At 40.1% G+C, this 24882-nt stretch overlaps 1 protein-coding gene across 12 annotated transcripts in view; it reads left to right on the top strand.

The window, feature by feature from the left end:
• The window catches only part of MCF2L (MCF.2 cell line derived transforming sequence like), a 173833-nt gene that overhangs the window by 42311 nt on the left and 106640 nt on the right, over nt 1-24882 (top strand). Inside the window, exon 1 of one of the 12 annotated variants that reach the window (XM_009665463.2) lies at nt 1600-1723. The exons of 8 other annotated variants lie outside the window; for them this stretch is intronic. Coding sequence is in view for 3 of the 4 variants with exons in the window: in XM_009665457.2 (XP_009663752.2) it covers nt 20035-20155 (121 nt within the window). In the remaining variant the exon portion in view is untranslated. Of the gene's footprint in view, nt 1-1599; nt 1724-19012; nt 20156-22827; nt 24535-24882 lie in introns of those variants that run through there. 3 more of the 12 variants (XM_009665457.2, XM_068926788.1, XM_068926711.1) reach the window with 3 other exon arrangements.

Below are 24882 nucleotides of genomic sequence, written 5' to 3'. Positions count from 1 at the left end.
ATAGCTGATTCTAAAAATGAGTTTTCAGGCTACAACCTGTGTTATTAAAAACATTAAATGATAAATTCCAGACTTTCAGTGAACAGTCTTGTCTCTGGCTTCTAGGCTGGACAAAGAGCCTTATTTTGGTCAGTATTTTGTCATAGGCTGATTGTCAGTCCATGTTATCCTGTGTTTTTTAACTCATGTCTCATGCCTATGTTGTAGCAGCAGCTTTTCAAATCCGACCTTGAATCAACTTCTGGCTAGTCCGGTACACTAAACAAACCAGTTTGTTGTGTGACTCATTTGTTTCCTCTTTCATTGTTTACCCAGCTTATATTACTGCAGGCGTGAAGCCTGCTGTAAAAACTATATTGGAAATGGCTATGTCAAGCCAAAGGATCTTGTATTTTTTATCAGAGAGAGGAGTAAAATGGCTGCTTTTCGTTACCATAGAAAGACAGGATGCACATCTGTCTTCCTCCTAATGTTCCCCAGGGCTCTGTATTCTATAGCAATGAGGTTGACAGTATCAGTAATTGAAGTGATTATTACCTATTAGCATTATCTCACTATCTTCAATTTTCATACTTAGTACAGTGAAGGATGAGTCAGTTCATTTGAAAGGATCAAAACTAAGAGCTAGGGTTTTTTTTCTACCTCTGAGAAGTGTCTAGATTCAACCATACATATTTTGTGTGATGGTGCAAAACTTCACCGCATCCTTCCTCTTCTCACTGCCATCTAACTTGTACTCCTCTCTCCAAACAGATAATTCTTCTGCTGAGTCTTGATTTCAGCTTTTATACAGGTCTGTAACTTGGTTATTATTACCCAGCTGGCTTAACAAAGAAAGCTTGATGTTTACTAACCATTTCACTTTTTAGCATGAATCTTATTCACAGATTGAGCATAATATTTTTAATGACAACGTACATTTATATGTAGTGGTATAGTCTCATAAAAATACTTCAGAACAGAGTAGAAGCTCCCACACAAACAATCAGTGAAACAGAGAGAGGAAAAAACACTTTTGTGTTCAAAGGAGAGAAGGAAAGGGGGTTTTCCCAGCTTTGAGGATTGTGAAGCAGTGGAAGCAAGAGAAGAAGAGAATGAGGAAAGGGAAGGATGGGTTAAGGAAGCAGCAGGTGTGATTGGTTGCGCAGCTTGGATGAGAAAAGAGGGCTGGCAGAAACTAGATGGTATAAAAAGATGTTCTTGAAGTTTTGCTTATAGTCATTTAGCAGGACATAAAGCTTGGGGCCCCATCATAAAATATGTATGAAGCACAATAGCTTTATGTTTAGTAGCTGTGATGTAATGTGACCTACATACACAGGATCACAAGAGTGATGAAAATTCATCATCATTACTTAATTCATGCCTGAGTGGCTGCCAGGCTCTGATTATTGGACAGCTCCAATCTGCACTGTACCCAGAGATTTGATCTGTGATCCTGGCACAGCTGGTTTTGTCGAGGACAACCACAGTCAAAAGATCTCCTTCTTGGCTCTGTGCAAAGGTTGCTGAGACTGCAAGTGTCCTGTGGGATGCACTTTGGAGCTTTGATGATAGAAATTTGAAGGTAAAGAAAGACAAAGAGAGTCTGAGTGCGTTGGAGAGAGCAAGAGGAAGCCGTTGAAGTTGTTTGTGGTGGTGAAAATGGTGTCAGCAGCTTACAGGAAAAATTGGTCATTTCCATGGCAGCCAAATCACTTGTGAAGTAATTTATGAAACAAAGGTAAGAAAAACAACCCAACACATAAGGTTGTAAACTTTCTAATTTTATTTTTATGCGTTCTTAAGTTTCCTCTTCCAAGTCTCTTCAGCATTTCTTCCTTGCAGCTTATACTGTACTTGCCTTTCACCTTCAAGGACAATGCAGTCTGCTTCTCACTTCAGTGGCATCATTGTCTTGCAGTAAGTTCCTTTGAAAACAGTATTCTTGGATTGCTTTGAGAGTACACAGCCCAGAATGAGAGGGTTATTTATAGAAAGAGCTTCTCTTCTCAGTGCTTGTGCAGAGACAGAAGATGAGTTATTTCAGTGTGGCAGGTAAAGGTGTTTTTTAAAGCCATTGTTTACATTTTTTGAAGGTCTAACAGGGAGTTGTAAAGGTCTGGTAAAAGGTGCATACTACAGAGGACTGCCATACATTTCATACCAGGAGAGTGAAAGTATGCATTAAACGCTATGTTAGTTTTGTACAGTGTGCTTGGCAGTTGTCTAATTTACAGTAGTACTACAATCGAGCCTTCAGAAAGCTGAGAACAAAGTTTCCCATATCTTACCACCTTCCTTTTAAAACTTTGGACACAGAACAGTTACTCCTGGTTTTATCTAATGTTATTTTTCCTCTTCTCCCCCTGCCCCAAAGATGGGCTGGCTCTTTTAGGTTAGTGATCTAGGACTGAATTCAGTAAAGACTCTGACGCTTATATTATGCCGCAGGGAGGTCTCTCCGAGCTGGTGAGAGGAGGAAGGTTTTAAATTTTTTTGTCCGCTACAGAGGGCAAGAGTTCAGAGAGAGCCAAGATGATTTGAAGGGAAATACAGGTATTTGAGATAGTCCAAAAGTATGGTTGCCAAGGCAGGAAGGAATCTGGGTGTTACCATTTGGCACTCATATCTCAAAGAAGTCCCTCCTGTTCCCACATTTTCCCTCGGGAGTTCCTTTCCCATCAAGTAACTCCTGACCTTTCACATGTCAGCATTGCTCCTGCTGCAGGGTCACTGCTTGCTATCTGCCCTAGCGCCTGGCTGAGAAGGAAAGTGGGAGCAGACAGTGGTGCAAGAGAGAAGAGCCTTCCAGCTCATTCATTGTCATCACAGCCCTTGAACTGCAGCCTGGCCAGTTTGACAACCAGTCTGCACATTTCCCTGTTGTGTAAGGTGTGTGACACATGGCTAGTATATTTCATTAGCCCTGTGACATTAAATAAGAACAAATCCAGTTTATTCAGCTTTGAAGACACAATGGAGAAAAGGAAGCAAGGCAACTTATGCACCCACTCTCCACTCTTTTCTCTCACTTCTCTGTACTCCCTTCTCCTGGCAGTAGATCAGCTGTGGAGCAGTTGTATGGGGACTATTTTTGTTCGTTAGCCTTTGTGGAGCCTTCCAAACCTCACATACACGTTAAGAAGAGGAGGATTCATGGCTCTGCTCAATTCCTACCATGTGTGCTGCTATCCTGCGCACAGAGCTTGGGTTGTGTTGGGGTCTTCACAGGGAGGTTGCAGACCTTCTCCCCGGTTACACGCCGTGCGTCCTGCCCTACCATCCATCCATACAGCTCTGTGCAGGCCTCCCTTGCCGTGGGGGCCCTTGGCTGTGTGGAGCTTGCAGTGCATCACAGACCGCTGCACTAACTCCAATTTACTGGAGTATGAATTATTCAGAAAGAAGTTATTAAAAGTATCAGATTTAATTTTATAGCATCATTAATCCCTGAGATCTCTGGCTTTGAAAACTACCATTGCATTCATCAAATACTTATGGGAAAAAAGCTTAGTTTGAACTATTTATGCCATTAGAAAAGGATTTTTTGATAGTTAAAGCCTGATTTTAAAAGTGTGTTGCTAATAGCACATTAGGTAATGAATTAGTAAGTTATTAACCTATGAATAAATGAAACTGTGTTTGCTTTAAAGGCTGGTCATCCGCTTTGTTCTATTTTTGTTATTGAATATAGCTCTCCACAGCCTGCCTAGCTCTTTACAGATGAACTATACTGTACTTGACAGCTCCCTGCCTCAAGTAACTTGTCATCTATATTTGACACAGCAAAAGGGGAAACATCAGAGAAGTGTGTTGGAACTGATGAGGGAAAAACATTCCTAGCATGAAATAAGGTCAGGCACGTTACCGCATAGGGGTTGCATAGTACTTTCCAGTAGTCCTCAAATAGTTTTTCTAGCTCTACCTACTCTTATATGGGAGAGGAGGGGGTTTATGGCCCACAGTATGCCTGGGCAGGTGTGGTCCCCTATTTATTGAGGTGAGAGACCTGCTGGAGCATGCTGTGGCTCGTGTCCAGCTCAGCAGCCTGGGTTTCCTTTCTCGAGGAGGGAGGGAGCAGGGCGAGGGAGGGCTTGGCGCTCAGGCACCACTTTTCCCCTGATAAAGTCAGGGTATGGCTAGGGTGTGAGCCCAAGGAACTGAAATCACTCTTATGTCTCATCTAGTGATAGCCTAGGGGACAGATGTTTAGTGATGGGTGTAGCTAAAAGCTGGATATCTTACCTAGTTACCTGTCTTTTTCTTCACTTCAGGTGCTGCTGTCAGCTGTAGTAAGATATGAGATAGCCTTTTTGCTCCAATGTTGTTCTAGTTTTCATCTTTGTAACAGTTTTTTGAGAAACTCATTGGAAGTGGCATAAAATACCACATTTTGCAGTGCTTAATGCAGCAGTGTGGCTTGGTACAGTGTAAAGTCAACCTTCATTAGCTTGTTAGACTCTAACAGAGGTTAGGTGGCTAGTCAACAAAACTGAAGTTTCCCAGAACAAACATTTTATAATGTCAAGTAATAGCTGGATTCCTGGGAATAAACCACATTATTGTCATCTAATAAAATAGGCCAATTTAAAAAATAAAAGTAAAAACAAGCCATTTTAAATAAATTTTTCAGTTGTATTGGGAGCTTTTTGAAAACAGTTGATCCCTAGCCACTTTGCAAGTACATCTTTTACCATGGGTCTATGTATTAGAATGGTTATACCCATGTGTGTATCGGAAGGCAGTTTTCTACTAAAGCTGTCAGTAAAAAGGAAGAAATCAAATTTCATTGTTTTTTACTGAAATTTATTGTAATATTTTTATTACAAAAAGAGGGCAAAAATTTAAACCCACTGTTGAAACATGTTTGTTGGAGATCAAATTTTTTTGCGGTAAATAATTTGTGTAATAAAAAAGGTAATTTTCTGTTAAAAGTGATTTTGTGAAAACTTCTGATTAGCAGTATTTAGCCAAAGAGTGTTGCTGAAGCAGAGGAGACTTTAATATTCTTATTTGTAACTGCAATTTTTTTTATTCTGAGTACTTTATTTCTAGATGCCATATTCAGAATCATGTAAGCCTCTGAAAAAGATCTTCTCCTTTACTGCAAAGATAGTGCAGAGTATGAATTCAGTTAACCGGCTAGAGGAAAGGATTTTGTATGGCATTTTAGTGTAGGCAGGTATTTGCATAGGCCAGTTTTAGTCTGGTGAGGATGATGTGAGACTCCTCCTATGCTCAGTGGAGAGAAACAGTATCCTCTGACACCAAGTAGAGCAAGAGCTATTAACTCCTCTGAGCTGTCTCTGGGAGGATCTACTCTATCCATCATAAGAGTCATCCATGGAAGTATCAAGTCACCCTTGGCTAACGGTGTGTCAGCTGGTGTAACTGAGTTGCTGAAGAAAGAGGTAGTCCCACTGTTTCCTCCCCTGCCTCTGGCTGTGACTTCCCATGCACTCTTTTTTGTCAGGCAAGAGACAACTGTCTGCCAGTTGTCTGAACGATTGAATTGGTTGAGGTCCTCGATTCGACAGATAGATAACTGTTGAATTTTGGAGGGCAGGAAACAGCTGTCAAATCTGTAAGCTGCCCTGCCTCACCCTGTGGCCTCACAGTCTTGCAGCTGGTATCAGGTAGCCTCGGGAGCACATGGCTGTGGCACTGGGGGAGTGAGAAAGGGACTGCTGTCCTGTCAGTAGTGCTCTGCAGTTAAACCAGGTGAGATATGGTGAAACTCCTAGTCTTTGTGAATATTTCCCGTAATTTATGTTTCCTGGGTTACTGAGTCGAGTATGGTTATCTCTTTAGAAGTTTACTTTTCTTGGTTAACCTCAAATCTTCTGTGGATATGCTGTGGTAGAACATTATGGCTGTTGGTTTGTTGGCTTGTAAAGCAGAGAGGTGCTTCTTAATCTGTTTAATATGATGGCTTCGGGACCTGATTTCTGCAGAGATCTGGGTGGATCCTGTGTCCATTTAATCCAGCTGCTGGACTGAGACTTTCACCTTTTGGTGTATGCATCTGTCAGGGTTCGAATTGATTAATTTTGAGGTCGTTGATTACCTTGGGGTTGACTTCAGTGGGTGTTGTGTGAGGCTCTTAGTGTTTCCTTATTGCATGAGTTAGGAACAGGTGAGACTTCTGTTCATCCTCTCCCCTTCCTTCAACTGAAGACTGCTGCATTGTAACATGTAATATCTGTACACAGTTCATTTTTACACAAACCTTTCTTCACTGCTCACAAGGCTTACATTTTATAGAGCACCCCTCATGCAAATTCTTTTGCAGAATTCTTCATGCACGTTAAACAAATACATGGTATTTTATACCTCAAGCAGTGTTTTTCAGCAGGCTTTGAAGATGAAAACTGTATACTTAGAAGTAATAGGAAAATCAGATTGCTAGTGTGTATAAACCAATACTGACATCGTTAAGTACCAGACTTTTTACTCACAGGGTGAGTAAATAGGATGCAGGTGTAACCATTGTTTGACTTAGATCCTGTATTTCCCTTTGCATCCTTATCTGACAGTCTGAGTGTAGTTTTATATGACCTTGCACCATGTTTGAAGAAATACATATGTGACAGGGTGGTGATCTGGAAAGACATAAGCCTGGAAGCCTAATGTACAGATTATGTCTAAGTGTTATTTTTAGTGTGAATATTTTACTGTTACTTGACTGAGCCAGTAAGTTTCTTCTCCTTTCTGGCTCAGTGAACGTTGTCATTAGTGAGTTACGGTTTTGTCGTAGCTGAGTCCAAAATTTAAGTGGGAAAAAAGAATCTGAAAAGCATTATTACTTAAGCTAGAGACAAAAGTGTACATTACGTTGGTAACCGCATTTAAATGTCTGTAAGCGATCAGCCTCAACAGCAGAAGAACTATAAGTAGTTTATTACATTTTTTTGCTGATGCACTTCCTTGAGCCTTTGTGGGCCATCTGTTGGGAGCTTCAGCTATTGTTAGGGTGTGCCATTTATCCTGTTCTGACCAAGAACAGCCATGATTACATGGCAGTTGTGTGTTGTTTTACTAGCCTTCATAAGAAACACACTTGTATGTGTTTTTTTCAATTGCAAACCTATGCTCACACTAAACTTTTCTTGCAGAGCTAAATTATTTATCTCAAGTGTTATCTGAGAGCATTTGGTTGTTTACTGGTTATTAAGTTTTATTATTTATTTGTAATAATTGCATATTGAATGCGGGAAATGCATATTTTTTTTGACTTCCTCCTTTGCACATGCTATCAAGTGTTGTGCTTTTGTCTGATGATAATATATCCAGGCTCTGAAGTTGCTTCCTTCAGCTGGAAAAAATGCCTCAAATCATGGATTTGAGGCATAACATACACTCTGAAAAGCAAAGAGGTTATACGTAGTTTCATTTGACTGCCAACTGACTTACGTTTGCTCCCCCAGAACCTTGTATTTTTTGCCCTATAGGCCACAGATCATCATCTATAAAATCATGTAAGAGTAGGTAACTCACTGAGGTGTTGTGTCTCATTTAGTTTTTAAGAGTGTTTTATGCCACTTGATTAAAATTTAAGTCCTTAAATAGCCAATATTCCTATGATCAAAACATACGTAATTAGGATGTTTCTCAACAGAATGTCTTGTTTGCACCTGTGAACTGCTCTTTCTCCCTCTATATACTCTTCCCTCCCTATGCGGTAGGGAACATTCCTTCATTGATACAGTACGAATGAGATTTCAGATCTTCCTCCTGTGTTTTCTTTAATGCATTAAAGTAAAAACAGTAATCCAACTAAAGTATCAGTCAGACATGCACCAGAGAGTAAATGCAGGGGAATTCAGGCAAAGCCAGAAACAATTTCCCTTTCAGGGTAGAGCTTCTCTCTCTTCTCTTCATATGAGCCCCAAGAAGTTAACTCCCATCCTTGCCTGAGGATGCCCATTACTTTTATTCTAAGCAGGCCCCTCCTCTTGTCTCCTGTCTGATGTCCATGTTCTGCACCCAACCTCATACTACACCTCTTCCAGTGCCCTTCTGTCCTCCTCCTTCTTCTGTACCTACTGTGCCTCTCCAGCTTCTTCTGTATTGAGTCCCTTCCCTCGCATAGATCTCATCATATCCCTTCTCACTAAAAGATGAGTCTTTTTACCCAGTATTTTTCCTTATCCAAGTCCAGCCTCCTTTGGCCTCATCCTGCAGTCTCACTCACCTGCCTCCCCCATGCTGACAGACTCATATCCACCTTGCACGTAGAGCCGTGTTTCTTCTGCTGATGATCCTTCTGCCTCCAGCTCCTGTTGGTCTTTCTACCAGAGAGTCCCAACAGGAGGTTGCACCAGAGTGAGGAGTGAGCTCCAGGCCCCATTCAGTGTCTCTGGGAAGCCTTATCAAGCCCATAGGCTGGAGGTTCCTTTCCCCTTTCCCTTTGCTGTAGTTAAACCAGAAGTTATGGGCTTGATAACGTTATGGATGGAAAACTGTGCTGTCGTTACGTTGGCGGTTATATTAGGTGCTCAGATTCGCTCCTGCTGAGTTTAAAATCAATGAAAAGCCACAGCCATTTATCAAAACCAAAGGGTAGAAGGATAATAGTATGGCGTGGATAGGAGAAGTGACTGTTTATCAGCACACAGAGGAAGTAGATCCTACATCTTTACCAGCTTAAAGGATTGCATCACTCGGTGCCTAATAATAAAGACGACTTTCTGAGGTACTCTGTTAGAGGGGCCCCCTTCAGAAAAGAAAGGAGATCTTGTTCAGCCAATCCTTTAATGACTGTGTGTGTCTGCATGCATTTGGGGGAAGGGGTGGGTCAGTTAGCCAAATGAATTTTAACAGAAGGTCTTTGTGTAAAATATATGGAGACTAAGAAAGAAATATCTTTTAAATCAGTTTTCAAGAAAAATGTAAAGTTACAGCGTAAAAAAATTATAGCATTGTTTTGTTCTGTATCAGGGTTATTTTGTGGCAAATAGTCTGAGGATTGTACTTCAAAAACCTGTTTCAGTTTTTCCAACCCATCTTTGGTTAAATTTTATTTCAAAAAGATTGTTGAACCGCATTTGTAAAAAGATATACATTTAGAAGGGCTGGAGTATGAGGAATTCTGTTCATTATATCATCTGTAGAGGTTATTTCAAGTTGTACAGAACTTCAGCCGTTCAGTATTCTCTCTTAGACCTTTATTTCTTGAACGCTAAAGACGACGACGTAATCCTTCATTTAAGAAAACTGAAAGAAGTTGATAAATTGGAGAAGGAGAGGACTTTGAGTCTGGTCAGTGTTTTATAGCACTAGCCATCCATTACAAATGCGTTTATAATTTACTTTATTAGTCTGTGATAACCTAAAGAGCTGCCTGTACTTGAAAGTTCTGCACACTTGTGATTTGTCCTATTATGTCCTGCTAACATACTGAGCAGGATTTTAATTACCTTTCTTGAAAAATTCTACCAATGAGCCTTGTTACTTCACTTGCACCAAAAGCTGTTTACGATGGTAGCACTGAAGTTTGTACAGACTTTAGATCTGCCTTAGATTTGCCTCTAGCTTTTTTCAATGCCTAAAAACCCTAACACAAACCTAACTTGAAAACTATTTTTCTTTCTTTTGATAAAGGAGTTGGGCTATCATGCTTGTAATTGCTGTACTTTGTAGCGACTACTAAATATATAATGCTGTTTCTACCATTTGTCTGCCTGCATGTGTGTATAACATATGAATTATTTAAAGTTTTATTCTACCACTTTGCCTCTTCACATAACTCTAGTATGAGGAAGATAAAATTCTAGTAAATTATTAATTCGCTGGGAGATTGAGGCAGCCGATATAAATTAGCGAGCAAAAATTGTTTCCTTTTTCTCTGTGGAGAGTCAGAGCAGTGAACGCAGCTGAATAACAGCGCGGGAGCTAGATGGGCAAGGTGATTAGAGAATAATTTAGATTGGAAAGGACCTCTGGAGGCCATCTAGCTTGACTGCCTGCTCAAAGCAGATCTACTTATCAGGTTGCTCAGGAATTTGTCCAGGTGAATCTTGAACCTCTCCAAGGGTGGAGATGTTGCAGGTTTCTCCACAAGTAACTCCTCTGTCCTCTGGAACATGGGCAGGGCACAGGAAACCTGCTCCTGGCTGACTGCTGGAGTTTGATGGTGGCCTGCGGTGGTAAAAATTTTCCCACTGGTTAAAACTCCCGCAGCAGAACACATAGGCACTCTAAGGTCTTTGGGGCAGGACATAATTCTAGGGCCAAAAATACTGCTGCTCACTCTAAATATGACTTTCTTGTGATCAAAAAACACTGACTTTACGAAGGCTTCTAGGTCTAGATACTTAAAATAAAATGACTTTTCTTTATTTTCATAGCAGCTGGTTGTTTCTTTTCATTATTTACTGTTTTGTTTTATTTTGCCACATCCATATGTACTATACATTGTAGTAGTTTTCATAGACTGCTTTTAAATATTTGAAGAGGATTGAATAGTACTGCAAGCATCCATGAAAGCAACAAAGCCCACGTCTGTAGCCGCAAAGTGGAGTGCTATACCTGTGAAGTTTGATGCAGAACAACTTGCAAGGTGTAATTCACTGTTTAATAAAGAGTTAGATAAATTATAATTAAACCTGTATTCTGCAGAGTTTCTCCACTCAGTAAAAACCTCTTTCCTGTCCTAAGTTTGATTTGATTGGGGTTTATTTGGATTGGAGATTGGAGATAGGAAGTTCTAAAATGTTTGATTATCGTATATCTTAGCATGAACTGCAGCATCTGTGTCCTTCTATTTCATTTTTCTACCTGCTTCTGTCCCCCAGGGTATATCTGGGAATCCCATATGTTCTTCTCATGGGGAAGGTCAATATCTGTGATACTTTCCAGATGTGCTGTCTCTATTTAAGGGTACAAAATAAAAAATAATCCAGTGCAGTACCGTGCATTACTAATAGAGGAGCCTGGTATTGACGGCGTCTCTCTACACATGCCAAATTTGAGCAATTGCTCATATGACCAAGTCTCTGCTTTGTGTTAGATTGCACAGTGAAAAGGATCACTTTTTGATGTAGGCTGTCTCTCTGGTTCCGTTGCTGACTGTTAACGCCCTGCTCTGCTAGCTGTTGTCAGTTGTACAGATGAAACAATCGCGTTTCAAGGGCAAAGCAATTTTTTGGTAAGGGGGAGATGTCTACAGGGACTGAAATTTAAACACAGTTTAAATACACAGGGACAGTATATAGGGCATGGGGAGTGGTGGGAGCAGGATCAAAATTGTCACCTGGAAGAGATACCAGCTTTCCGGAGCAGATCGCTGTTGTCAGAGATCCCAGGAGCTTCATCTCTGTGATCAAGCCTGCGACGTCAGTCTTCTAATGTGAGCAGTTTTGCTACCTCTTTCTGAATAGTTACGTTTTTGTTATCGTCATCTTTCTCAGATAAATCAGGATCTACGAAGTCAATTGAGGATGAAACAATGGAATAATGATTTCAGTTGTCACACTTTTCAGAAGCACGTCTTTGATGGACAGCAGAGTACGCCTGTGTAATGTTCTTTATGTCTGGCCCCCCCCCCCCCCCCCCGATAAAGACCGCTGACTCAGCACTACCTTTAACTCACGTCTGAGGAGTGTCATTTAGATTGCTTAAAAAAAAACCTGTGGATGCAAATGCAACAAGATCAAAATGCTCAAATACCTCTCTGAAGTGCCTGTACACCAGTGCACGCAGCATGGGGAATATACAGGAAGAATTAGAGATCTGTGTGCGGTCGCAGGGCTTTGATCTCATTGCAATTACAGAGACATGGTGTGATAGCTTGCATGACTGGAATGCTGTCATGAATGGCTACGTGCTTTTTAGGAAAGACAGGTCAGGAAGGCGAGGTGGTGGAGTTGCCCTTTATGTGAGGGAACACCTGGAATGTATGGAGGTCTGCCTAGGGGTGGATGATGAGCGGGGTCAAAAGCTTATGGGCAAGGATTAAACAGCAGACTGATAAGGGTGACACTTGTGGGTGTTTGCTACAGGCTGCCTGATCAGGAGGAGGAAGTAGTTGAGGTCTTTTACAGACTGCTGGAAGTCGCCTTGCAATCACAGGCCATGGTTCTCATGGGGGACTTCAGCCACCTTGACATCTGCTGGAGGAACAACACAGCAAGGCTCAAACAATCCAGGAGGTTCCTGGAAACATTGATCAATCTGAAAGGAAGGTGTCAAGAGGATGGGGCCAGACTCTTTTCAGTGGTGCCAATGACAGGACAAGGGGCAATGGGTACAAACTGAACCACGGGCAGTTCCGTCTGAAATTGAGGCAAAACTTCTTTGCTGTGAGGGTGACTGAGCACTGGCGCAGGTTGCTCAGAGAGGCTGTGGAATCAGCTTCCCTGGAGATATTCAGAAGCTGTCTGGACGCGATCCTGAGTAATGTGCTCGAGGTGACCCTGCAAGAGCAGGGGTGTTGGACTAGATGATCTCCAGAGGTCCCTTCCACCCTCAACCATTCTGTGATTTTGTGATTCTGTAAAAATTTAGAATGAAGGAAGGGGATATTGACTGGAGTGGACCTTTGGTTGTACAGCTCTACAAGTATGGGAATCCAGTTTTGTAGGCTTTACTCACATCCGACAATATGCAGGAAGACATTTTGTGGTGAGGTGCAAGCTCTGTTTTCTGTCGTCTTGATTTTTTCTTTGTCTGTATTTTCTGTACTATCTAACAATGTTATTTCCCTTAGCCTTTTTATGCAGTGAGAACATGATAAGAGGAGCCATCACTTCATCACTGCCTATTTCTACTTCAGGTGTTTAATTCACAAAATCTGCAGTGTCTTTCAATAGGCTTTGATGAAATACTGCATTTGGGGACCATAACTCCAGTGATGCACTTGCCCAGTGTGCCTTTATTTGGGTTCTAAGTGAGCAGTGGTATAGCTATAAATAGTAATCAGCAGTACTCTTTTATTAAATCAAGAGAAGATTTTTCTGCTGAAGATTCCAAAAGAGATGAGCACAGATTGCAAGAAAAAAACACTGCTGGTTTTAGGAAGTAAGCATTAAACAATATGTCCAACCTGGAAATCAGCAGGTATTTGTAATTTGAGTACCTTGGCACATGCCACATTTCAAGCCAGTGTTATTGGCTTCTTTAACCGGGTGCCACATTGTCTGTCCTTGTCCTGCTTGTCCTACATGAGAACCATTTCCCTCTAATGCACAATGCAGCTGTACAAATGCAAATACCAGCACAGAGCAAGTGGCAGGAAGAAGTTACTGGGAGCAGGAATTCTCCCTTTGGCAGCAGTATGGAGTTAGGTCAGACAACGTGCCTATGTGATTATGGCTGTATTCAGTGTTAGTGCTAGCTAATAACATGCTATAGATAGACAGTGCTTCTCATTCTTTCTAAGCATTACAGCCATAGTAACTGTGTATCATACAGCTTTTGTTTTACGTTTTCAGAAGGAAATTGTCTGTTGATTCTTAGTTGTCAAAGAGCTTTTCATTTTTACATGTAAACACCGACTTGCCCTACTCGTTGGCAGTTCCAGATGGTCTAAAAACCCTTGGTCTCTCCCTTACTATGTGTTCAGATCTGCTTGCTTGAATATCTTTAATTATGACTGTGTAATTAAAATACGTCTACTAGAGCTGATTAGCTGATAAGTAGAATGAAGCAAACTAACTCTGAACAGTAGCTTAGACTAAAACTTTGACTCTCTGGCTAGTAAACTGTCAATTGTCCCACAGATAACTCTCTGCTTCCCAGTTCAATTAAATGTGTGAGTCTATATATGGGGAAAATCCCATTCTGCTGCAGGCCTAGTGATAATCAAAATCAGCAGTTATGAATTCTGTGTTCCTTAGTATTATGAAAATCTCATTCTTTCTCCAAACGTTTATGTGATTTATCACTCTCACATCCCTACAGCCATTTTTTAAAATTTGCAGTGGAAAACCTACTGTGCCGCTTATTAATAGCGGCCTGAGAAAAATCTTTTTAGGTTCTTACAGCCTAGGGATTTTTATAACATTTCTAAAAGGTCTCTAAAGGTATTACTTATAGCTGCATACCAGCTTTGTGATGTATTAATAGCAATGTTTCTTTTGTGCAGAGGGGATTAGTGCCATATAAATTTATAATCGGTGTTACAGTGCAGGCAGAAGAATTTCAAAACAGCTACGCAACTGAAAAGTCTTGCACTTTATTCACACACCGTTCAAGAAGAGACTAAAGAGGGAGGATTGTGAAGTATGGAAAAGAGTTCGGGTCTGACAGGGAAGAGATGAGAACCAAGTGCAGGATCACTTGGGTCCAAAACACATGGTAACGGAGAACATTTTTCTGAAGAAGGAAACAACAGGAGAAGAGACAGAAGGAACAAAGGGTGCTTCTGGCATGTGGTAGTACGATGAAACAATGTCAGCTACTTATGTAGGTGCACAGTAGTCATTTCTCACTGTACACGCTAGGTTTATGAGAACATAATAAGCTGCAGCCGGGACCCACGACCAATGAGAATTGTCTAGAAGCATAGACTGAGCAGCAGTCTATACCATATTCCACGTTTTGTAATTGCCAAAGGTATTATCTTCTGGAAAAGACCTTCTGAAAATCACCCATCTAAGAATCGTAGGTTTTGCTGTGTCCTGCATCTCAACAAAGTCAGACTTTTTCTGAGCAGTGGACAAACATGTTCCTAAGTGCTTCAAGAGGGTGCTCTGTCTCCTTTAAAAGAAATGAAGGCGATGCAGGTTTAATTAGTGAGTTGATCACTAATCTCAAATGTGGCAGATCAGGCTGGGGAGAGAAGCAGCACCTGATCATATGGTAAAAGTATACAGACTCCTCCTTTCCCTCCCTTACTGCTGCCGCCAAAAGTCAACCAGACTTGTGAGGAAATACTCTGTACCTGCTGTATGTAGTCATTAAAAGATGTGAATTTTGGGCTGGAACTCCTTCTTTTCAGAATAGTTAAAGTATTCTTAAATTCAGCAAAAGTTCTTTCCATATCAAATTTTGGCTTTCTGTACCCGGCTGACTCTGGATAAAGCTGTTTGGTAGAAGGTCAGCCAATGTTATTGACTGCATTTATTATTCATTCATATATATTCAAGTATATATATGAAAAAATATATAAATAATATATTATTAGATATAGGTAGTTTTTTAACAGAGCCTCTGCTAGCATAATTTAATGTATAATAAAGGCAACTATTTACCCTCAGCCTCTTAGTTGGGTTATTATCTATGTTGATGAAGCTGGCACGTGATGGGAATGGCAACTGTGTTCCAGGGTGTACGTGCTGGGAATGGCCAATATGCCTGAAAGCGTAGTATCTTTACGGGACATTGTCACTAAAGATCTATTCGGTAAACCATTTAAGCCACTTCATTTCTTTTCTCTGCCCTTATTTTGTCTGGTTTGCATCGGCAGCTTCCCCTTGCCCGTGACTCCCTGGTGCTGCAGACACCACGTAGTGATATCAAAGGCCTCTTGATCTTCCATTACTTATTTTCTCCTTCTTTTGGCACAGAAATTCCCTCTTTGTGGGCCTACTGCCTGCCTGTGTTATCTATCGCTCTGCCGTGTGCTGTACTCAGAGCAGCAGCAAATGGGAACCGAACGCAGATCTGAAGCAGCTTGGCTGTGAAAGTATGAGCTTATATCAATCATAGGACAGAAGTAGGTCGCATGAACTTAATCTGAAGGGATTCCTGTTCTTCATCTGCCTTCAGTTCTGTCCAAAACGTGGGCCTCACACCTCTGGCTGTAGTGCTCAATCCTGACCTGTAGTTTCATTTGCCAGCTCATTCTACCTAGCTGAGTTGAAGTAAACCAGTGAACTGGGCAGAGTAGCAATAGCTTAATTACTTCTGATGTCACGGTAGCCTTTACCTGCAGCACTGGTTTGGCACTAGATGCTAATCAGGCTTTTCCATTGTTCTGACCTGCCTTGCACCAGAAGCACTGCAGTTTTCATACTGTTTCACAGAACCTCTCCTCAAGTTTTGAAATTGCAAGTTGCCTTCAAAAGTTACCACATTAAAAGGCAAAGAAGTGGTGCTGTCTATCTAAATGCTACAAATGCTTGGCATCAGAAAGTCATTCTCTTCTAGTTATTTGAGTGATCCATTGTGATTTTCTGAATTTTTTCTGTCTCTAGTAGTACAGTAGCTTGTTCTTTTGGAGGCAGGGGTCAAATTTATTTCTAAACTCCAGGAAATTCAGGCATGCAATACAAGATTACTTAAATTAGAGGGGCAGATATTAGGCTTTAAAACTTTTTTGTTTCTCTTTACAGTGAAATATTAACACTTCCAGAATACTGAAACCTTAAATTTACGTCTTCTGAAATTTTTTGTTTCTTGTTATTTAAATTATGAAATTATCTATATTGATTTTAGGATTTACTTAAAAAGACTAGGAGCTGTGGTTCAGCAACATAATGTCCAAGTGTAAATAGCATGCACGCTGTCCATTTATCTCTGCCCTGATTTACTTATATTCATCTGATGCTGATGCTTATTACTATCATGGTTTGTGTCTGAACAGACACGTTCAGTTAGGATTAAGCTTGAACAACTAACCTAATTCTCTCTTGTAACTTAATTCGGGGCTTGTGTGTAGATTTCTCATGAAGTAGATAATTCTTTTACCTTCTAATGTTTAATAAATTAATATTTTGTATTAGTATTTTGAAAATGAATCTGTCATCTGTATCTTATGTTTTTGGGACATGCTGAGTTTGGTTGTAATAGCTTTTAGATTTGCCTACATATATTTCCATGAATACCCATTTCTGAGTTTTCCGCTCTTCCCCAGTCTCTCCATATATGGGATGGTTTTTTAAAACGTAATTTCAGTTCACAGACTCTCTATGTTACATTATGGGAGTTCTTTTTAAACATTTTCTTAGAGAGAAAGTTTTGGTAGAGTATCCTAAAAAATCAGGTGTAAGTTCGCCTTTCAAGTTCCAACAAATATATAAAACCAGTACAGGTAAAAGGTGTACATAAACTTTATATTGATCTCATCTACTTTGACAAAATAAAGATTCATTCCTGTCTTGTTTTTTGGTCTACTTGACATCTTGAAACAATGATTGAGTTCTCAGGTTTTCAGACAGGTTTTGTCTCATCACTTTCACTCTACAAGAGCTCTGCAGAATCAGAGAGTGAATACAGATGTAAATCAGTGTGGCTGCTTTTTAGTGAGAATGTGCAAAACTATAACAGCAATCAAAAACAGACCTGGAAATGAAGCATGAGAAAAATGAGGCCTCATTCAATGCCATGATTTTGTTAATCCCGTCAAGCTGTTTGTAGTCATTAAAAGATACTCATCTATGTTGGATGTTACCATTTATGTGACATGAAAGAGATCAGGCTCAGTCTAGTTGGTTTTGCCAATTAATGCTCAAAGAATATTACCATGTTTAAACTGCTAAGTAGTTTACTGATGCCGTACAGAGCACAGAAGAAATCCTTCTAAGAGGAGCTTTTGTTATAGCAATGCCAACAGCAAGGGAAAATATTCAGATTATTTTCCTGGTGATAGAGGCTGCTGCTGTTTGGAAAACACTGCATTACACCATCTGTTTCCTTCTGATTGCACACCACCATAGTCGTTGTTGTGATTAATTTCTTTGCTTCTAGGCACAAATTTGAGTGCTTGAAAGAAGATTAAAAGCTAGTTTTATGGGCAAGGATGTAGCTAATGGCTAGCTTTCAGCAGGGTTTTGTGTACTTAACAACTTTACAACTCATGTCATCAATCCTTTGCGTGCGTTAGACACACGAAGAAAGCAAGGAGAAAGTCTTTTTGCTTCAGTGTAATAATCCTCCGCATGAATTCTTGGTGAGATTTCAACCGTGTGCCATTAGTGTCACTGCACACTCGAACACTGTGAGGACAAAGAATCACTTTTCTGGCTGGTGGCTCAGCTGCAGAAAGAAAACTTGTAGCTTCATTGGTGTTTCTCTCAATTGCTAGACTGGTGCCTTCGATCACGAGGCTAGTGTGCCTCGAAAGCCCTGAACGCGCAGGAGGCTGGCAGGTAGGACAGCGTAGGTGGCTGGCAATCAGCGGCACACATTTCCTGGTCATATTTGAGGCCTCCACCTAGAAGCTGAGCAGCAAGGAGCAAGTTGCACTGCTGTCTCTGCAGATGTTACTGTTTCACTGCGACCGATCAGAACTACTACTTTGTGTCCCCAACTGATGAGCAGCTGAAGAAATTGTGGAATTTTGTCAGATACTGATGTTGTGGTTTCGCTGCCTTATTTCAGTTCCATCCTCTTTTGTTTGAACCCTGAATAAACAGTACAGGGGAAGAGTGCATCATGGTGGTTTTCCACCAGGCTATTCCCTTCCTTCCTTTTAATTCCTCTGTTACTTAAATACACCTGATAGGCCTTTGATCCCGGATTAGTAGCACAGCTGTATTATGCAGGTCCGTATGTTTATTATAATGGATTTGGAAAAAAAGTGATACTTGCACAAAACGTGTCAGTCCTGGATTGCTTTTGTCTTTTCTTGATCATTGCGTTTTAAGATTGTCACTTTAGCCAGTAATTAAAGTTGAACAATTTCAAGTTAAGACTAATGGTTCTCCTCCGTTAGCAAGGTACAGTCAGGTCGGTATTTTGTAGGAAGTTATTAATATTTGTTTGTGACTTCAGGAAAGGTTGGTAGTTTTAATTTGCTTTCAGAATGCCAAGAGTTGGTACATCATACGTCAGAACATTTTTTCAGTTTGATGTGTGTAATGGTATATATTGGGGTAATGGTAAATCTGTAGCCATGCAGGACATAGTTAAATAGAATTGAGAGGAAAATGTTGACTGCCAAGTAAAGCAGTATTATCAATTTCCTCTCTTTCCTACACTGAAAGAGACAGGGGGAGCAGACAGTGTAGAGTTTCCTGATAGGTTTTAAGAAAGCCTGGGATTCATTTCCCCTCCCTTCCTTCCTATTAGTTGTTTTTTAACTCCCAGGAAGAGTCAAGTTTTTCTAGTGAGACCGTTCTGCTTGCTTATTCTGGAAACTTACTTTAGCTTTGAGAGGCTCAGTTCTCTTCTGTGCAAACTTAGGGAGAGGAAGAAGAGTAGAGAATAAAACTCTGACTTAGAGTGAATCAACAGAAGGGCAGTTTTTAATTGACAGCATTGTAGTGGCACCAGTATTTTCTTTTAATCTGCTGGCATGAGCGTAGTGCTGACCCCTGTGGAATACAAACACAGAAATAGGAAATGCAGCAAGTGTCAGTATTAGATTTCTGCCTGTCCGAGTGCTGATTTGTGAGCTTATGAGAAAGACCTTCAAGCACCCTTCTTCAGTAAAAACCTAGGATGCCTCTTTGCAACTACTGAACATCTCCTCACATTAATGAGAAGGATGTGAAGACTGAGCCAATAGGAGAAGTTACTTGGAACAAAAAACGACTGTGGAGCACTGTACGTGGTTGAACTGAACTAACAAACTGGATGTTTTGTGAATGATTATTTTTTTTTGTCAGTGAAAACAGCATAGGGTTGTTTCAAATGGCTACAGTTCTTTTGGATGAAACATTGACAAATACATGGTTTTAAACTTATTTTGAAGATTTCATCTGCTAGTCGGACCTGCCTGTGTGAGAAGCTGTGCCTTCTTTGTTTGTACTACTCACACCGAAGAAGAGAAAACAGACTGTAATGTGTAGCAAGATGTTGTACCTTCTGTGCGAGGTATACTAGAAAGTGAGAGGATCTTTTAGCTTTGTGTAGAAACTTGGCCTTTTCTGTCCATTAAGTGCACCCGATTTTTCTTTTTTCTTTGTAGTAAAACCAGGTATTGGTTTCTGAGGAAAAGCACATATGATACAAATAACTGAACTGTACCTGTTTCCAGGTCTTTAAATCTCTTTTTTAATCTTTTATTTTTGATAGTGTTGGAATTGCTCAAAGAAATTTTGTGTTCTGTTGACATTAAAAAACAAAATCACAGTATCTTTCCTTGCATCAAAAGAGTGTAATTGTGAAGAGCTGATCTTCTTTCCTTTGGTGAATAACTTGGTGAAGATACAGGGATACACATCCATGTCTCAACGCCGCTTTTTAAGGGAAGGACGTGAAAGTAATTTTAGGATCCTACCAAGAATCAGCCACATCCTTCATGGTAGAAGGCACTCACGAAATAATCCACGCCAAACATGCTCTGGTGAGGTGACTATATAGGTGATCCTACATTGTAATTTATATCTACATAGAATGTTTGCACTTAAATTTGAGTAGCACGTGAGGTGAATGTGAGCAGTAAGTAGTCTAGTATTGGAGTTACTTATTTGTTCAGCTGTGATGATTCTTGCAGGAGCTAGTATTTTATCTCAAAGTATTCTCATGTTGGGATCCAGTGACTCTTACAGTTTAAAAAAAAGTTTATCCGTATTATATATTATTCATGGCTAGTGATTACTCTCAGTCATCGGTTCTTACAGGAGAAAAACACTATATGTGCATGCAGTTCTGGTTTTCCTGGCAGTTCCAGGCATATGATAATATCTGACAAATACAGGTTTGCGTGCTTTACACCAAATTCCCTTCCATACTTATTTTTAGAAGAACTTCATTAGTGTTCCACTCTTAAAAATGTAGTTAATTGCACTACAAAAATATTTTTAACTGTACTCACAAAATCAGGAAGCCTATGCTCTCTGAGTGTAATGTACTAAATTTAAAACTTGTTATCATTTATTCAACCCCAAAGTCTTGCTTTGTACAGTATGTGGTATAACAAAATGCTAGTGTTACTCAAAATGATATTTGTGTTTAGTAAAGCTGTGTTTTGTTGGAGTTTTTCACTGAAATAGGTTAACCCTGACTGGCTGACATAAGCTGAAGCAGATGTTTTGATAATTAATTAATCCTTTCTTACAATGACCTAGTGGTGCAAAAAAAAAAAAAAAAAAAGATTTTGTTTGTTTCTTCTTAAATTACCTGGTTAATATAATAAATATATATTTTTCAAAGTTTTTCAACAATCCTTCTTTGATTTTGACACTTATTCTTGGAAAAAATTAGGAAAAGGAAAATGCGTCTCTAGTGGTTCTTCTTGCTCACACTTTCTTTTATACTGTCCTCACTCAGTCTTCAGTCATCTGTTTTGTTAGAAATGAAGCTAAAAGGTTTTCTTTCTTTATTGTTTCTTGATAACTTCAAAAATGTAAAGATCCCACCTTTCCTGACTTACCACTTCTGGGCATTCTTGAGGCCAGGGTTTGGTGCCTTTAGGAGTGCTAGCTAATAAATTGTCAAGATTTAACAACTAATCAGCTCAGACAACATTCAGCTCAGACAAAAGAAAAGTGTGATATTAATTGCTAATAATCACAGTAAAGAAAAGTCAGAAAAAAAAATACTGTGTTTTAAACACATGAGATGCAGTCTTGCAAAACAAAACAAAGCCTCCTCCAATTTCCTTCTTACTTTTATTTGGAATTCAGCCATCGCTTCCTAATAGTCACATAATAGTCCTTGGTGTAAATTCAAAGTGTAGCCGTAAAAGCTGCCACTTCTATCAGTTTTTTTTTTTTTTTTAATTTTATGTAATTCTGAATTTTGGGCACCATTCATGAATGAAATGGGGTTAATCCCAAGTGTAGGCAAAGCTTTGACTGCATGGAGAAAAACTCAAATTAAGTATATTGAACACATCCTAATATACAAAATTTTCCTCTTTTTAGCCAAATTTCCTTCAGACTCTGATCCTTTACATAAATCTTGAAATGCTATACAATCATCTCCTACTTACAGGTTCCTTTTACTATATGTATGGTCAGAAAAAGGCATGTTTGTCTTGGAAAGTGTCTCTCTTCTCTCCCACGCATCCCTATTATTATTCCAAAACTCCTTTAGATTGTGCTGCAGTCTTTCTTTTTGAAGTCTTCAAGTACGCAAAAACACAGTTTCCTTTCCTTCCTGTTACCCATTTTATGTTGACAGTAGGAAAGCAATTATATGGTTCTACTTTTAACCTTATGTATCCAGTAAGAATTATTCCATTGTTTTTAGTCAAAGACACTTTGTGGGCTTTTGCACTGATAAGAGTTTTCCCATCTTTTTGGTGGCAGCCCCTAATTAGCATTCAAAGTTTCAGACCAAAAGTTACGCAGTATGTGGATCAAGGTTTTAGATGATAGAACATGAAAGATAGTACAGCCTGGGAACATTTCTATCCTTTAACTGCACTAGGAAAAATTAAAATTTTAGCAAACGTTTATTTATAAAGTAAATTTACTTGTGATTCTGTGAATCTCATCATGTACAAATCCCTTTTCTTCCCATGACAAAATTAAGCCACTGAATCCTCTTGTCCTAAAATCCCACGAAGCTGTTCTCATTTCTTTAGCATCTCTGAAAATTGCTGAGAGCAGTTTTGGTCGCTGTCACTTTGGTCCTTCCCCACACATTAAAATAACTATAGAAATTTTTATGTGAATAATGAATGTCCTAGTTCATGTATTTGATTTTGCATTACTTTATATATATATAAGAAACGGAAGTTATCCTGGCTCCCAGAGTCTGTATGCTTCATCGAATCTGTCAAATCTCTCTCTTGCTTTTCATTTTAACGAAGAAGAGAATATTTACTTATATGTTGTGATAGGTTGGTACTGTCCTCTTTGGCCTGGTCGTCCTTCCTCTGTTCTCTACAAGTGGGAAACTGCAGGTGTCCTTTCCCCAGGGGCGGCTGCGTTGTCTTCATGCCCTTGCAGTGGTTGAACCTTCGTTGTATATTTGCTGTATACAAATACAGCTGGGCCTCCCCTTAGGCAGAAGGAGCTGGCGTTTTCCTCCTACAGCTTCTCCATTGCTGACAGTACATCTTCTGCGTGCTTCTGTGTCTCTGACTGTACATAGGTGGGGCAGCAGCTGTAGAGTTTGTGGAAGGTTTCAGCTCTGGAAACACATGGCTTTAAGCAGTCTCCTGTGGGGACACCTGTCTCCCGTCCATGGGGGAGGTTTTCCCAGAGTGCTGGCCTGCTATGGCCCATTGTAAGGAGCTTCCTGGAGTGGTGCCAAGAATAGACCATCCTTTGAGATTCTCTTCTGCTCTCTCTTCCTGTAAGCAAAGAGGAACTGCAGGTCAGCTTGAATGAAGATCCGTAAAACTTTTTGAAGTGGAGGCTCTGGAGACGTCCATCTTCAGTCTACGTGGTGATTAGTGGGGACTGTGAGCATCTTTGGATACATCCTGTAGTCTGCATCTTTTCGCACTGGATTCAGGTTGATGAAGAAGACGGAGGCTCAGTAGCAGTCTGCTCTCCTGTGTGCTCTACAGGCAGGTAGAGAACGAAGAGATAGTCCATGTCCTGGGGTCCTTCCAATCCAAATAAGTAAGTTCTCTGACAAGGTGCAGTCAGGCAGTGCTATAACATTGGTATCTCATACTGGTATATATGCTGCAGTAACAGAGTCAGACAAAGCCTGATTATTCCACAGTCTGGGCAATCTACCACAGATAATGAAGAGAAGCCTGAAAGAAGCACACTTGTACATCTTTTGTATCAGCTGAGGGGATGGAGATATGGTGCATCTTTTCTCGAGGTCATATGAGTATTTGTGCTGGGCATTGGGCTTTCCTGAGTGGGAAGAGAGTGTGGCCTGTAACTTACAAGCAGGACAGCAAAATCTATGGATGCAGGAAACGTCAGACTGAACAGATGTCAGACTGAATGTATGAAAATAGTGTGGGCAGACATACCAATGTATCCGAAGGCTTCAGCATTGCCAAAGCCTGCCTAGTACCGGGGTAAGTACTGAGAGTTCTGGTCAGTGCTAAAGTCTTTGCCACTACGACTTTCTTGCCCGTGCTAATTTGGTCTGGGTTTTTAAGACTGTGTTTATTCCTGCTGCAGTCACACCTTCATTTGCTGGCTGGCCAAACGTGTGCTGAAAAGGGCCTTATTTGAGATCTGAAGCTTCCATATTTGAGACTCCTATTACCTGCCTGGCTGGAATTGTCTTCATGTTGTTTTCTTGAAAAAAGTTGAAGAGAAGTTGAGTGTGGCTCCATAGGAAAGGTGACAAACTGCACTGAAATATTGAAACTAGGAGCGGGCAATTCAATACAAGTACTTCCAGATAAAGAGCGTTTTGAATGTCTCAGTGAAAAACAGTTTTGCTTAGCCTTGTTCATTCTAACATAAGTGAAAATGTGTTGAGGGCCTGAGCCTATAGCCTAGCTATACTGTATCAGACACTGGCTGTATCTGCAGTCTGTAAATATTCAGGGTGGGGACATGAGGGGAGAGCATTATAATTAAAGAGATAATTGCAAGAACAATGGAGCTGTTGGAGGAAAATATATTTGTAAAGTCATCTTGTGCCACCTGCTGCGTTTATGGAACAAAGTTCAGTTAAGGCGAGAGCTCCTACCATTTCATGGGAGTTTGTTCTTAGCGGAGGAAGGGAAAAGTGGAAGATTTTTTCTCTGATGATTTTCACTCGTGATGAACCGCAGAAGAATTTCTGTAGCAGAAATGAAGAGCTATTATTTTTTCTCAGAATGGTGTTCATGGTTGGATTCTGTGGCTCAGGGTGAGTTGACTTAACTTTATAATAAACTGCTTGATCTCATAAATGTAAATGAACTGTGCAGCCTGCTTAGTCAGGGGTGTTTAAGGTGTGTAACTTGGATCGGTGTTCTAGGAAGCATTTTGAACTAAATCTTTTGTACGTGCCAAAAAAGCATGCAGTTCAAGAGTCTTCCTACTGTAATTTTTTATAGCCACTGACCGTTGCAAATACATCTCTTCACAAAATCCGTATTGCTTGAAGAGTCTAAATAGTGAATGGTAGCGTTTAGATGTTTTTTAAAACCACCTGTTCCAAAGAAAGTAAAATCTGAAGAAAGATCTGAATTTTCATATGAGACTTTTTATAGAA

This window comes from Struthio camelus, chromosome 1, assembly GCF_040807025.1.
Source record: "Struthio camelus isolate bStrCam1 chromosome 1, bStrCam1.hap1, whole genome shotgun sequence".
In the NCBI taxonomy this organism is placed as follows: Eukaryota; Metazoa; Chordata; class Aves; order Struthioniformes; family Struthionidae; genus Struthio; species Struthio camelus.
Note: the sequence above shows the minus strand (reverse complement) of the source record. Positions and strands in the feature narration are given on the sequence as shown.